This window comes from Carcharodon carcharias, chromosome 34 (genome assembly GCF_017639515.1).
Source record: "Carcharodon carcharias isolate sCarCar2 chromosome 34, sCarCar2.pri, whole genome shotgun sequence".
Classification (NCBI taxonomy): domain Eukaryota; kingdom Metazoa; phylum Chordata; class Chondrichthyes; order Lamniformes; family Lamnidae; genus Carcharodon; species Carcharodon carcharias.
In genome coordinates, this window is record NC_054500.1 from 21,794,834 (window position 1) to 21,809,782 (window position 14,949).

A 14,949-nucleotide genomic window follows, 5' to 3' on the forward strand; every position below is an offset into this window, starting at 1 on the left:
ACCCTGGGTCTCTGGATTACTAGTCCAGCAAAATACCACTACGCCATCATTCCTCATTCCCCAGGGCAATGCCTTGACCAATCAGGGTCAAGCTGCCTGGTTTAAATTTCAAACAATGCTTGGCATTTAACTGTCAGTCGCCACCACTGGTGCATTCACCATGACAACACCTCAACCAATCAAAGTCCACTTGCCAACCATTCAGCACTCTCTTCACATACAGTATAAATTGTTGTCTTCCCCCTATAGTAGTATCCTTGCGAAGTGTCCTGGAGAGTGCAGGAAGAAAAGCTTTGACATGTCTTTTTTTCAGCGATATTCAAGTTTTCGAGATATTGAGAGCAGCTAGAGAGAAGCTACATTCCCTGGTTGGGAAGTCCAGGGCATAACCTAAAAATTACAACCAAACCTTTCAATAACGAAATTGGGAAACATTTCTACACACAAAGGGGTGGGAGAGGTTTGGAGCTATCTTCCACAAACAGCAATTAATTCTAAATTGATTGTTAATTTTAAAGCTGAGATTGATAGACTTTTAATAACCAAAGGTATTAAGGGGAATGGGGCAAAGGCAAGGGTATATGGAGTTAGGCTGCATATCAGCCATGATCTCATTGAATGATGGTCAGATAAGGCTCGAGGGGCTAAACGGGCTCCTCCTGCTCCTATCACTGCTATTAATTGAATAGCTTTTAGACCTTTGTAGCACTCAAACTACATCGCTAGCTCAGAGTTACTTGTTCAGTACAAACAGGGAATAAAACCTAGGCCCTTCTTGCCATCATGGCTTAGCAATTAACTCGGCAGAGCCTCAAGGTTCCATATTGACTGGGTCCCTGGATCATATACATGGGGGAATCACAGTGGGGGGAAATCGATGATGCAAGCAGCCTTCTTTCTGTCATCATCTTGTTAGTGAAGGGACAAAGGAATTTCACAGCCACATTTGAAGCACCTGATCTTTGGTTTCCATATCTAATTATAATGAGCAATGGACACCTGCTTCTCTCGAATGGGAACACAAGTGACACTGCAGGAAAGCTCAGTGAGATTTTGCACTGCAGAGAAGTAGGATACAGAGTCATGGCCATACCAGACGCAGGTTCCCACCCTGATTCATCACCAAAATAAATTATTTGCTCATCTTACTCTCTGGATTACATTACCGAAATAACAGCCGGGCTCAAACATAGAAATCTTTGACAATAGCTATGCATGCCTTTAGGGCTCTTTAGCAAAGAATCACTGGCAGAAGCTCACAGCAGGAATACTATTAGATCATCTGCCAGCAGCAACACATTTTTTAAGTGCAAGCTAAATTTAGCTTTATGAAGGAGGCAATTATGGGAACTGATGCTTGTGAGGTGAAAGCAATTATCTGTAACTCCTAAATTTTTCATCCGTACCCTGCGTCTGAACATTACCACATAGCGAGCATTGGAAATTTGTAGGCGCAGTTTTTCCCAGATGTCGCATATTTGCAATTTAAAAAGGTTGGTGTGTCAATGGACTGCACTAGATTTTAATCTGGGTTTCTCACAAACGTACTTTAAATTGCAGGAAGAACAGACTAATACTTTGCAAGGTGCTTTTCCTTCCTGTCTCTGTAGTAAAACATCAATGCTGTCCCCTGGCAGTATTAGGCATGGGAGCTGCCATTTTGCTCTGGCTGACCCCTCTCACAGCCCAGCCAGTGGTTTTTTTACGTTACTGTCCTGTTTAGATTGAAGCTACGCTGACCCTCTGACTGCATTCATCAACAGTGAACTTAAAACACCAGCAGCCCTAATGAACCGAGGTGTGGGGCAAGTGGGTTTTAGCAGCTTTCGAAAGAGAGGCAAAAAGTTGGTCACTCATACATCTCCCCCAGCCTCTCATATATCATCCCAGCAAATTCTTATATCTGAATAGCATGGGGGCAGTTTGACAGTGCCACAAATAAAATCAAAATCACTAAATTTAAATCCCTGAAGCTTAGAGTAGAATGGAGAAAACTTTTCATGATAGCCTCAAGTTCTTTTTGGCTAATTTAACAAGGGTTAGGAAACCTACCTGTTATCCACGAAGCTAACAGCATAGTTGACAGCTGGTCCTGCCGGAATCCCAGCATCTTTAAAAAACTGGATCCACTCCGACGTAGCTGCAGAGCAGAAAAAGCTTTTAGTCTTCAAAGGGAGGGCAGCAATCCTGAACATAACTAGGCCAGGTCTAACTGGCAATGTCAAACTGGCTGTTACTTCAGAGCGAGTTCTTTTGGCTGTGTGGGGAGAAACACCTAAAATCAAACTGTATTCTGACCATTTAGGCACCAAATTATTTGTAATGTTTCAGCACATTTTCCACATCAGGTGGACTGATCACTGAATTGTTTTGTCACTAAATAATGGCGCACTGCTTCCAGGGGAACCAGAGAAACATGAAATGTAGAAACACAAGAGAGGAGGAGTAAACCGTACAGCCTGTCGAGCCGACTCCGTCTTCAATATAATTGTGGCAGATCTGGAGCTTGATCTCCACTTTCCCGCCCGCTCCCCATCTCCCTTGATTCACTGAAAGGCCAGAAATCCGTCCATCCCAGCCATAAATGTAGTCAACAATGGAGCTTTCACAACCCTCTGAGGGCAGAGAATTCCAAAGATTCACAGCCCTTTGAGTAAAGAATTTTCTCCTCATCCGAGTGCTAAACAAATTGCTCCTTAGCCCGAGACTGTGCCTGTGTCTTAGATCCCCTGGCTAGCAGAAACAATCTCTCAGTGTCTGCCCTGTCAAGTCCCTTCAGAATCTTGCTTGTTTCAATGAAATCACTTCTCAGTCTTCTAAACTCTGGAGAATATAAGCCCAATTTACTCATCCTCTCATCAGAGGTTAACCCTCAAATCCCAGGGGCAATCTCGTGAGCCTTCACTGTACTGCCTCCAATTTTTAGACTTAACACGAAGGCACTTTAGCCCAAGTTAATCTCTCTTTATACAGTTCAGTGTCAAGTTTGTCTTTTAATGCTCCCATGAAGCAGCTTGAGCCATTTTGTTACGTTAAAGGTGCTATATAAATGCAAGTTGTAACCAGTGATTTTAAAAGTCTGAGGCTCCTTTAGTAAAGATGATGAATAACTAAGTCATACAAACCAAGTACATTCAGGTTCACAGATAATACTAAACAAGGAGGGAGAATGAGATCTCCTAAAGCATCTGTAGATTTTATAGTGCAGCCTGACAAATTTTACAGGTGGGCAGAACTCTGGCTGGTGAAATTGAATACAGGTGGATACATGGCCTTATCCATTGGAAGAAAATAACAGGACATGTAGCTGATAAATAATGAACAAGCCAGGGCAGGGGCTGAAGGGAGATCTGGGAATGATAGTGGACTCAGCACTGACCATGTCCAGTCGTCACAGAATGACAATAAACAAAGCAAGCCAGCATTTAAATCTGAAGCTGTACAGCATTGGTCAAGCCTGAGTATTCAGTTTCAGGCACTGAGACAAGAGAGAGACTTGCAAACCTCAAACAGGCACAGAGATAGGTGATGAAGCTGATCCCCATTGTCAGTTCACTCAGACTCTTGAAAGGCAGCATTTGACAGTAAGGGGTGGAACCTTTATCTTTCCCTACAAAGCAAATTTAATTGCAGATTTAGAATCAGGGTGGGGAGCTCTGTCAAGCAAGAATTCCTGTTCCGATAGTTCAATCAGGGCTCAGTGTATTTCTGGAAGTTCAAGCACCACGTGATTGAGGTGTGCCAGCCATGAGGTGGGTGAAAGCTAGTCCCACAAGAGGGGTCTCGGCCAGTTAACTAGCCTGGACTCCCAAAGGAATTTAGTGCTTTTTGTTTAATTGCCCTCCTTGCTGAGCTGAGGAAGACATGGCCAGTGCATGTCTGAGCAATCCATGCAATTTAGGGTGCAATGTGCATTAATACACTGTAAACGTGTATGTCACACAGCAATTAGCAACAAAAAACCATGGAAAATAGTTACGACAGTGAACCAAAAGTACATCTGTTTTAGCGTATGAACGTACATACAAACACGAATTAGGAGCAAGGGTCCTTGGCCCCTTGAGCCTGCACTACCATTATGATTGTAACTTCAACTCCACATTCCCACCTACCCCAAATAATCTTTCAGCCCCTGGCTTACCAAGCATCTATCTAGCTCTGCCTTAAAAATATTCAAAGACTCTGCTTCCTCCATCTTTTGAGGAAGAGAGTTCCAAAGACTTACTACCCTAAAAGAAAAAAATTCTCATCTCTGTTTTAAATAGATGACCCCTTATTTTTAAACAATGACCCCCCCGCCCTAGTTCTAGATTCTATCACAAGAGGAATCATCCTTTCCTCATTCAACCTGTCAAGATCTCTAGGGTCTTATATGTTCCAATCGAGTCGCCTTACTCTTCTAAACTCCAGTCGATACAAGCCTAGCCTGTCCAACCTTTCCTCATAGAAAACAATTATTTAGCAGGCGAATCTTAATTATGCAGCAGGGCCTCATCAGGAAATATTAAAAGGGAAGCTTATGCTGCACACAACTTTTTAAGATCTGACCCGATTTTCCACGTGCTTTTGAGAAGATGGTTTTTCAATTTCAGCAATAGTTGCAATTCTGCTGTGATGTAATCAACAGCTCGATCTCCAACATTTAGTAACTGAAGGTCAAAGGGACAACTGGGGCTCAAAAACAAGTGGTGAGACCAAAATAGCACCATTCGCATAACTGTGAGAGCAGACTATAAAATAGATCAGCTTGCATGCTCGAGGTTGATTTTTTTTCAAACATCATCAACACATCATTGCAAATCAGTGGGTTTTTAAAAAAATTTATGTTTTTTCAACTATCCATCACCTTAAACATTCACTCCTACCATCACTACAATGTGTACCATCGACAAGACGCACTGCAGCCACTTGCCAAGGCTTATTCAACAGCCTTATGTCCTTTACTGCCAAGGACAAGGGCAGCAGGTGTATGGTAACCATCAGTTCCATGTCACATACCATGCTGATTTGGGATATATACTGACATTCCTTCAGCGCTGCTGGGTCAAAATCCTGGCAACAGCGCTGTGGGAATACCCTCACTGAACAGACAGCAGAGGTTTAAGTTGGGGCCTCACAACCACCTTCTCAAGGATGTTTAGGCATGGGCAATAAAGGCTGGCTTGCCAGCGAATTCCACATTGTGTGATTGAATTTCTTTAAAAACTTAGACTTACACAGAACTAACATTATAGAAACAGAGCAGTTGCAAAATCAGGAAAGGCTGAACATGAAGCTTTTCTCTAGAAAAGAAAAGGCTGAAACATGGCCTAATGGGAGCCTTTAAAATCATGAAGGAGTTCAATTGAAGACGTTTCCACTTGTAGCAGAGTACAAAACTAATGGCCATAAATATAAGACAGTCATTAATAAATCCAATACGGAATTCAGAGGAAATCTTTTACTCAGAGTGCGGTCAGAATATAGAACTCGCTACCAGATGAAGTGGAAGCATAGATAAGTATAAGGACAAGCTAGATAAGTATATAAAAAGGAAAGGAATAGGGTATGTTAATAGAGTGAGATGAGGTAGGGATGGGAGGAGGCTTGTATAAAGCAAAAACACCAACATGGACCAGTTGGATCAAAAGGCCCATTTCTGTGCTGTAAATACTATCTGTCTCCCTGCGTGTAGTTGCTCCTTCTAGGAGATCTGTCATCATGGTATATCACTCTCGTCTGTCTTGCACTATCCTCACACATCCACTGTAGCTCATTTGCAGCCGCTCTGTGACGTCCGTCATCCAACCATACCTAGGGCAACCCCTCTTTCTGCTGCCCTCCATTTTGCATCTAAGAGAGATCTCTGTAGTTGTAAATACTATGTTTAAAGTAGAATGACTTCCCTCTTCAGTGGTTACCCTTTGTATACCTGGTAAGTGGAATTGTTTTATTAATTAAAAACTTGTTAAGCTTCTGCTGTACACACATGCTGTCAGTTTGACAACTGGTAACAGCAGACTAACAATCTCTCCATAAGTAACCAATGTCTGTTGCCAATCAGTAAACATATTCACTTTGAAACAAGTGCTAGGAACTAGAGGAATTTCTTCTATGACTGCCAGTTACAGTCTGGCTCAAAATTTATACTTCACCTGCTGATCACTCCTTGCTAAATTGATTTGTGCCTTTTTTGAATTACCCGGGAGCTAGAGGAGCTTACAGTTCTCTGTTGCTTTCACCATGCCAACAGCTTGGCCCAATCAGAATGAACATGCCAACCAATCAGCACCCTTTTCTCCTATAGAGAGGCCGTTGAGATCGTTTGAAATTTGGTATTCTTGCATTTGTCCTGATGAGCGCAAGGTGAAAAGCTTCAGCAACATGTCTCTCCTTTCAGCAATAAAAGCTATTTCTTTATATGTCACAGCAATAACAATGACAGCACTGCAGCTCAAACACCATTATCTGTTGAGCACTAACATGCAAAGATTTATGTTGGGTGAAGATATTTAATTTCCTCAAAGAATTTACAAAAAAAAATTTCTTAAAATGTATTCTTTCGAAGGATGTGGGCGTTGCTGGCTAGGCCAACATTTATTGCCCATCCCTAATAGTCCCTGAAAAGGTGGTGGTGGTTAGCCACCTTCATGAACCACTGTGGTCCGTGTGGTGTAGCTTCACCCACAGTGCTGTTAGGAAGGGAGTTCCAGTTTTTTGACCCAGTGACAGTGAAAGAATGGCAATATAGTTCCAAGTCAGGATGGTTTGTGGCTTGAAGGGGAACTTGCAGGTGGTGGAGTTTCCATGCGTCTGCTGCCCTTGTCCTTCTAGGCGGTCATGGGTTTGGAAGTGCTGTCGAAGGAGCCTTGGTGAGTTGCTGCAGTGCATCTTGTAGATGGTACACACTATTGCCACCGTGTGTTAAGGTGGAGGGAGTGAATTTTAAGGTGGTGGATGGACTGCCAATCGAGCAGGCTGCTTTGTTCTAGAAAGCAACAAGCTTCTTGAGTGTGCAAGTCAAGAGTATTCCATCACACTCCTGACTTGTGCCTTGTAGATGGTGGACAGGCTTTGGGGAGTCAGGAGGCAAATTATTCGTCGCAGAATTCACAGCCTCTGAGCTGCTTGGACCTAAAACGTTGTGCTGCAAATTACTATTTACTCCCACAAGTAAAAAAATGATGAAAGGTTATGGATGGTGGTTGCTAGTTAAAAATGTTAATGAGCCAGCTTTGCTGTTATCTCCAATGTATACGAATTGTAATGGTAGGGTTTTGATCACTTTCTGGGAGGGAACAGCCAGAAAATAAAGCAGACACACAAGCCATTTGGCTTTGGGAAAACACCACTTCACATGCAGGCAGCAAGAAGGATGAGCACTCCTGAGAAAATCAGTTAAGTTAAGCAAGATGACTTATTAAGCATATTTGTTATTTTTATCCTCTTCAGCTATCATGAAAGGAAGCTCAACAATTTTCATCTTCACTGTATGTGGTGCCTTCTGGGCACCTAAGGATAAAATCACAAATGCAGCAGTCCTCTCAAAAGCAAATCTCCCAAATATGTTGGCAACATCAAGCAGAGGTGACTTCACTAGCTTGGCTACATTCACAGGAGGGAAGACAGTCGCATACCCATGGATTTTCTGCATGGTGAGGTAGCCAGAGCCAGATGACCAGTACAACGCCTAAAGTTTTGCTTCAAGGATGTTTGCAAATGTGGCATGAAGACCCTAAACATTGATTCTCACACCTGGGGGACACTAGCTGATGACAGAGAAAAATTGTGACATCAACTGTGGGACAGCTTGTGCCACCATGATGATGATCAATGGTGATAGCAGGTTGGCAACATCCACCAACACCAACCCACAGTGACCCCCCGATAACCACTTCATATGTAACCCTTAATACCCTGGTAGAACCTGCTTCTTGTGGATTGGTCTCTTCAGCCATCAGCAGAAGTGCACCATGTGAAGATACCACATCTTCAACAGATTTAATTTGCTGCATGGAAGGATATAGACAACCATCCAGGCATGCTGTACTGATGGAAAATAAGTGAATCCAATCATAACTTTTGTTGAATATGTCTGGTCATTGGAAATAAAAACAGTTTGTTGATTCACGGCAAGACATCTCTCACCAAATGCAATTTGGTACACTTTCAGAGAGGTTAAAGAACTTCATGCACAAAAGGCACAAATCTCATCCAGATCACAAGGGACACATTTGGTATATCCCTGGATTCCTATGCAAGTTGATACAGGGCAGCACGAGTCAACACCAGTCTTGAAATTTGGAAATGGTCTTCAAATTATAAGCCTTAATCAAAATGTTACCATCATTCCCGAGGCATTTGAATCAATGCAAAAGTTGTGAAACTTTTGTAAAAATCAGAAAAGTTGTGTCAGGAAAGAAAATATTACACCCCAGTTACTGAAAGAGGTTCAATTCTTTCACGTTCTATTTCAGAGCTTTGAGGCTACACCTTAAACAAGAAAGAAAAATGATTTGGGTGTTTCACGTACAATGACCTACTTTCGATATGCCCTGATGCAGCAAAATGCCACAACCAGCAATAAGATAATGATCAGTTAATCCAATTTTGGTGGGCCTGGTTCTCCAGGACAGCAAAACTTTTTGCTCTTTTTCAAATATCGTCACAGGATCGTTTACACACACCCGATAAGTACATAGGTACAGGTCATTCAACCCTTTGAGCTATTCCGTCATTTACTATCTTAACACCATCTTTCTACCTGCCCTAGTCCCTTAACCCTTAATACCCTTGCCTAACAAAAAATATCAGTTTAAAAATGTTGAATCAGCTTAGGTAAGTGGTATGATCTCTTTTCTAAATGACACTATCACTGGCAATGTAACATTTTGCATTACACAGTGCTTTTAAACGTAGCAATGTATCCCAAGTCGGCAATACTCCTTCCCGTAACGAAGCATAAACCCATGAGTGGGGCTTGAACCCAAGATCTTCTGACTCAACTGAGCCAATGACTCAAAATGCCACTTGAGCCCTACTGATAGAGAATACAGATGTTAAAAAAAAGACAGATATAGACAACATCTGATCTTTTAAGTTGTCCCTCAGCACTTTGCAGCCCAGATAATCAGGAGCTTTTGGTGTGATGTTGGTTGAGGAATAAAATATTGGGCAGGACAACAGAAGTAACTTTCTGCTCTTCTTTGAAACAAAGTGCCACAAGATCTTTTACATCCACCCGAGAGGGCAGACAAGACCTCGGTTTAACATCTCATCTGACAATGCGGCACTCACTCCCTCAGTACTGCACGGGGGAGGATTGGCCTGGACTTTCATTCTCAAGATGGTGAAGTGGGAATCGCCTTCTGACTCAGAGTCCAGAAATAGTGGGTTGTCAGTCAAGAGGCAGGAGCAGCTGGTTTGAGAGTGAAACTCAGTGAATGTTTAGATTTGCCAGAATTCTCTCCCTCTCCAAATATTGAACACAGAGTCTCCGGCTCCCTGGTAGGGGGTTTTACAGGGAGAGGGAGAGGGAATCTCGCCGTGGGGAAGCCACTTCCCTCACTGACCCTGCCCCAGGTGCCCGGGGCCTGAAGCTAAGGCTCCACCCGCGGGTCGACACCCCAACCCCCTCCCTCCCTTCCTTCCTTCCTTCCCGGGCCCTTCCCCACTCAGTGCCGAGGCCTGAACACCGCGGCCTTCGGGCTTCAGCTTGATCCTCCCTCGCCCCCTCCCCAGGCCGGGTCCCCCACGGTGCCGGCCGCTTTTCAAGAACTCACCGAGAGTCACCGACACCATCTTGGCAGCGGCTCCGCGGAGCGCCTGACGTCATCTCCTGGCGCCCAGCAGGCAAAGAGCGACTGACAGACACCCTAGTAACCAGGCCAGAGGCCAGCCCAGACCCTAGGTAACAGACCAGTGACCGTAGCAACCAGACCAGACCCTAGTAACCAGACCAGTAGCCAGGCCAGACCAGACCCTAGATAACAGACCAGCCCCTAGTAACAAGCCCAGAACCTAGTAACCAGTCTAGTAGCCAGGCCAGACCCTAGATAACAGACCAGTGACCATAGTAACCAGACCAGTAGCCAGGCCAGACTCTAGATAACAGACCAGTGACTGTAGCAACCAGACCAGACCAGACCCTAGTAACCAGACCAGTGGCCAGGCCCTAGATAATAGACAGTGACCGTAGCAACCAGACCAGTGGCCAGGCCAGACCCTAGATAACAGACCAGTGACACTATTAACCAGACCAGGCCCTCGAGACCAGCAGTGACCTTTTAGCAACCAGACCAGGCCCTATATAACAGACAGCGACCATAGCAACCAGACCAGGCCCTAGCAACCAAACCAGTGACCTTAGAAACCAGACCAGTAAACATATGAACCGAGCCAGTGAATCTAGCTACCAGACTAGTAGCTCTGAAAACCAGACCAGTGACCCTGACAACCAAGCCACGCCCTAGCATCCAGACCGGAGACCCTGGCAACCAGACAAGTGACCCCAGCAACCCAGCCTGGTCCTAACAACAGGGTAACCAGGGACAATAAACAGGAACAGAAGATCATTTAGCCATTTGAATCTTTTCTGCCATTCAATAAGGCTGATCTGTATCTTAACTCCATCTGCCCACCTTAGTTCCATATCTCTTTTCCTTAATACTTGCCCAACAAAAATCTATCAATCTCAACAGCCTTTGGCAGAGTGAGTTCCAGATTTGCACAATGATGTGTGTGAAGGAAGTGTCTAATGTAACTCAAGCACTCCCTTTGCTAATTTATAATGTTGTAAGTTCAAGTCCTACTTCAGAGACTCAAAACAGGATCTTGAAGTTGTACACAATGTTCCTTGGGTAAGATGTTAATTCTGAGTCCTGTCTGTCCATTCTAATGATTTATAGATTACGTGGCAAATTTCAGAAGGCTGTTAGACACTCGAGCATTTGAGACAATGTCATACAATGTGTCCACGTAGCTAGTTTGTGGAGCTGTCCAAACTCAGAGACAGCAACACGAGGATACAAAATTCAAATTTCAACTTTTAATGATTAGATTTTGACTTCATTTTTAGACAAAAAGTATTGAGTTCTATGCATATTGTTTTTTAAACTATAAATTATAATTTACCATCTTATTTGACAGGAAAAGATCCTTTTGAAGTGTACTTGTGCAGGGTTATAAAAGGGTGCTATGTCCTTTCATGAAACAGCAGGTGGAATTGCAGGAATCTTTAAAATATAACTTGATTCTAAGAATACGATGAAAATTAGATTCGACTTATTTGGTCACTGTAAATTAATTTTTAAAAAATTCATTCACAGGACCTGGATGTCAGTGGCAAAGTCAGTATTTATTGCCCATCCCTAATTGGCCTTGAGGTGGTGGTGGTGAGTCGCCTTCTTGAAGCCACTGAGGGGCTTTCTAGATCATTTCAGAGGGCAGTTAAGAGTCAACTACATTGCTTGTACATTGGAGTAACAAAAGGGCTTGAACAAGGAAGGGGGCAGAGTTTCTTCCTTAAAAGGCATTAGTGAACCAGATGGGTTTTTATTGATGATCTGGTATTTACACAGTCACCATTACTGAGACTTGGTATTATTAGAGATTTATTTAATTAACTGAATCTAAATTCCCTAACTGCCACAGTTGAGTTTAAACTTTTGTCTCCAAATCATTAGTCCAGGCCTCTCAATTACTGGTCCTGCAACAATACCACTATTCTACCATTCCCAGTAATCAGTGACCTTGACTATAGGGACTAGAAGTCCATTAGCATCTAATGAGGTTGGCCACCCGTTTTTTTTTTTACACATAACATAGGTCTTAGAACAAAACATCCAAAAGGAATCTACAATCCTACGAAATAACAGCATTTGATCTTAATGCTCATAATCAATGCCACTGATTATAATAACGTACACTGAGATCTCTATCTTCCAGTGATCTGCTATCTGAAAAACAATGGGGCAAACATAGAAAGATTTACAGCTCATGTCTGTGCCAGCTGTAAAAGAGCTTTCCAGCTTGGTCCCACTTTCCAGCTCTTGGTCTGTAGTCCTGTAGGTTACAACAGTTCAAAGTTTCTATCCAAATATTTTGTATGCACTTGAAATGCCTCAATACTAACTGTTGCTTGGTAGTACAGAACTTGAATATTTCTGAAGAGAGAGACATGTTGCTAAAGCTCTTTGGCTTGCACGCATCAGGACAAACGCAAGAATGCCAAATTTTGGGGAGCTTGGGGAGCCTGTAGTTCCCTGTTGCTTTCTCCATGGCCACAACTCAGCCAGAATTGACTTGCCAACCAATCGGCACCCTTTCACCTGCAGTATAAATTGTTGCGATCATTTGAAATTTGGCGTTCTTGCACTTGTCCTGATGAGTACAAAGTTTCAGCAACGTCTCTCATTTCAGCAACATTCAGTACTAATCAAGGAGGATGCTGTTATACTTTACAATCCACTGTTGATGGACATTTGAGTCTGGAATTTTTGCAGCCAAAACTGGGGAATTTCCATCTGGGGACAATGGTCTACAGTATAAAATTGCTTTCAAATTTGCAAAATAAATATCTAAAAAAAAACACAAGAGCCGGCTTTGGAGAAGCTTTAATGATCCCTGCACGTTCAGTAAAGCAGCTAAATGAAAAGTCTTCTGGTCCAAAGTAAAGGAAGAAAGATACAAGAAGGAAGACTGAGAAATTGCTGTTTTGGAAAGCTTTTTATTTTAATCTCTGGAAATCGGTAAGTATGTCAAACAATACCCCAGATTTCTTCAACATGAGGGGGAAAAAACAACAACCTTCACTTTGTGAAGCTTTGCAGGATTCAGATATACTGAGCCCAATTTTAACTCTGTGCAAGTGGATGGATTTTGAATGAGTTAAAATCTCACCCAGTACTGCCTACACTTTAAATAAACCTTCAGAGGACTGTAAGCAAACAATTCCTGTTAGAAGCAATTTCAATAAAATCTTGACTCCCCTCCGTTCCTCCGCTTCTAAAGGTGGCGATTCTTGGTGGGTTCCGGTTCCCCAGGAACTGGTTGTCATGAGCGTTCTCCACCTGAGAGACTAGGCAGTGACTGTCAACAAATATTCTACTGTGAGGGGGCATCACAGTCAAGTCACATCCTGCCTTTGTCTAGCATCCACTCTCCCACTTACTTTCCAGCAGGGTCCCTCTCAGTAGCGAGTAGGAGCAGCACACGGATTTCCCCTCGCTTGCTCTCTCCTTCCAACCTCTACTGCTCAGAGTCATTAAGAGCACTCCAGTGTTAGAGCATAAAATAGATACTGATGAGAAAGATAATTCGGCCATTCTTGATTAAATCACCAAGCAAAAAAAAAGCACAGACCCTCAGCACAGCATCAGTTTCTTCCATGATTTCTAAGCTTTTAACTGCATTATCCTAAGGGTAGCCAGTCCACATGTTTTGCCTGTGCAAAGAGCCTTTCAACATACACCACACCCTCGACTTTCTTCAGTTCTTGTCCCACGGTGTTGGGTTTAGTTAGTAATGTTATAGATTTATCTCTTCTATACTGTCTTCTAACAACTCCTCGTGAAGTCCCCCCACCTCCCCATTTACTCATCTTTCAGGGGTGAAACACCCAAATTTTAAGTAATTTTGGAATCTTATAAGTGACACACGATACAAATGCTAATGCTCAATGAGACTGCTGTACAAATGAATTGGCGAAAAGAGAATCCGTAGGAGGAAACTGAACTTCTTTTTAAGGGGTATATTAAAAAAAAAACACTCTCAGGACATGGGGCTGCCGTTACAACTCTTGAACAGCTTGTAGACGTTTTATATAGTTTTCAAGATATTAAGGGAAACAGGTAATGTAGATGGAGGGAAACTATTTCTGCTAGTTGGGAAGTCTAGAAGTAGGAGATATAGCATCAATATTTTTTTTCCATGAGATGTAGGAGCCAGCATTTGTTGCCCATCCCTAATTGTCCTTGATTGCCATTTCAGAGGGCAGTTAAGAGTTGCTGTGGGGCTGGAGTCATATGTAGGCCAGACCAGACCAGGTAAGGGTGGCAGATTTCCTTCCCTACAGGAAGTTAGTGAACCAGATAGGTTTGTATGACAATCATTGATAGTTGCCATGGTCACCATTACTGAGGCTAGCTTTCAATTCCAGATTTTATTAATTGAATTTAAATTCCACCAGCTGTTGTGGTGGGATTTGAACCCATGTTCCCAGATCATTAGCCTAGGCCCCTGGATTCCCAGTCCAGTGACATTACCACTACACCACCATATCCCTCAAAATAGTCAATCTTTCAGAAATGAAATTGGGAAGCACTTCGACATATAAAAGCTGGAGTAAGTTTGGAACACTCTTCCACAAATGATGCTGGATCAATTAATTTTAAAATTGAGATTGATAGATTTTTGTTAATCAAAGCTATTGAGCGATATGGGGCAAAGGTGAGTTCATAGTGTTAGGTCATAGATCAGCCATGATCTCATTGAATGGCAGAGCAGGCTTGAGGAGTTAAGTGGCCTCCTCCTGTCCTTCTGCCCTCTTTTAGCCACTTCGGAGGGCAATTAAGAGACAACAATGCTGGTGTGGGACTGGAGTCACATATGGACCCGCACCGAGGGAAAGGAAGGCAGGTTTCCTCCCTAAAAGGACATTAGTGAACTAGTTGGGTTTTCACAGAAAACTAACAGCTTCATGCCAGCTCTTTTTTATTTTACCAAATCCTACTGTTCAACAGCTGGCCAGCAATGCCCCCTCCCCTCTGGATTACCATGAAAATAATCTCTAGCTACTAAAAGTTCGTGGGCAGATTGAAACAACACTTTAAGCCCCTTTCGACTTTCCAAAAAGCAATCCAGCCACTTTGTACCACTGACTGTACTGTATACAACAGGACAATCTTCACGCCAGCCCTCGCTCCGTACAGAGGAATTAAAATGGAGGAATAAATGCAACAGGATGAATAA

At 43.0% G+C, this 14,949-nt stretch overlaps 1 protein-coding gene across 4 annotated transcripts in view; it reads right to left on the reverse strand.

The window, feature by feature from the left end:
- The window catches only part of c34h19orf47 (chromosome 34 C19orf47 homolog), a 38,992-nt gene extending 29,173 nt beyond the window's left edge, over positions 1 to 9,819 (reverse strand). For all 4 annotated transcript variants that reach the window (XM_041179263.1, XM_041179262.1, XM_041179261.1 and 1 more), the window contains exons 1-2: positions 9,762 to 9,819; positions 2,053 to 2,140 (exon numbers count right to left, since the gene is read on the reverse strand). In XM_041179263.1, coding sequence (XP_041035197.1) covers positions 2,053 to 2,140; positions 9,762 to 9,780 — 107 coding nt within the window. In that variant the 5' untranslated portion in view covers positions 9,781 to 9,819. The remainder of the gene's footprint in view (positions 1 to 2,052; positions 2,141 to 9,761) is intronic.
- Between the last annotated feature and the right edge of the window lie 5,130 nt (positions 9,820 to 14,949).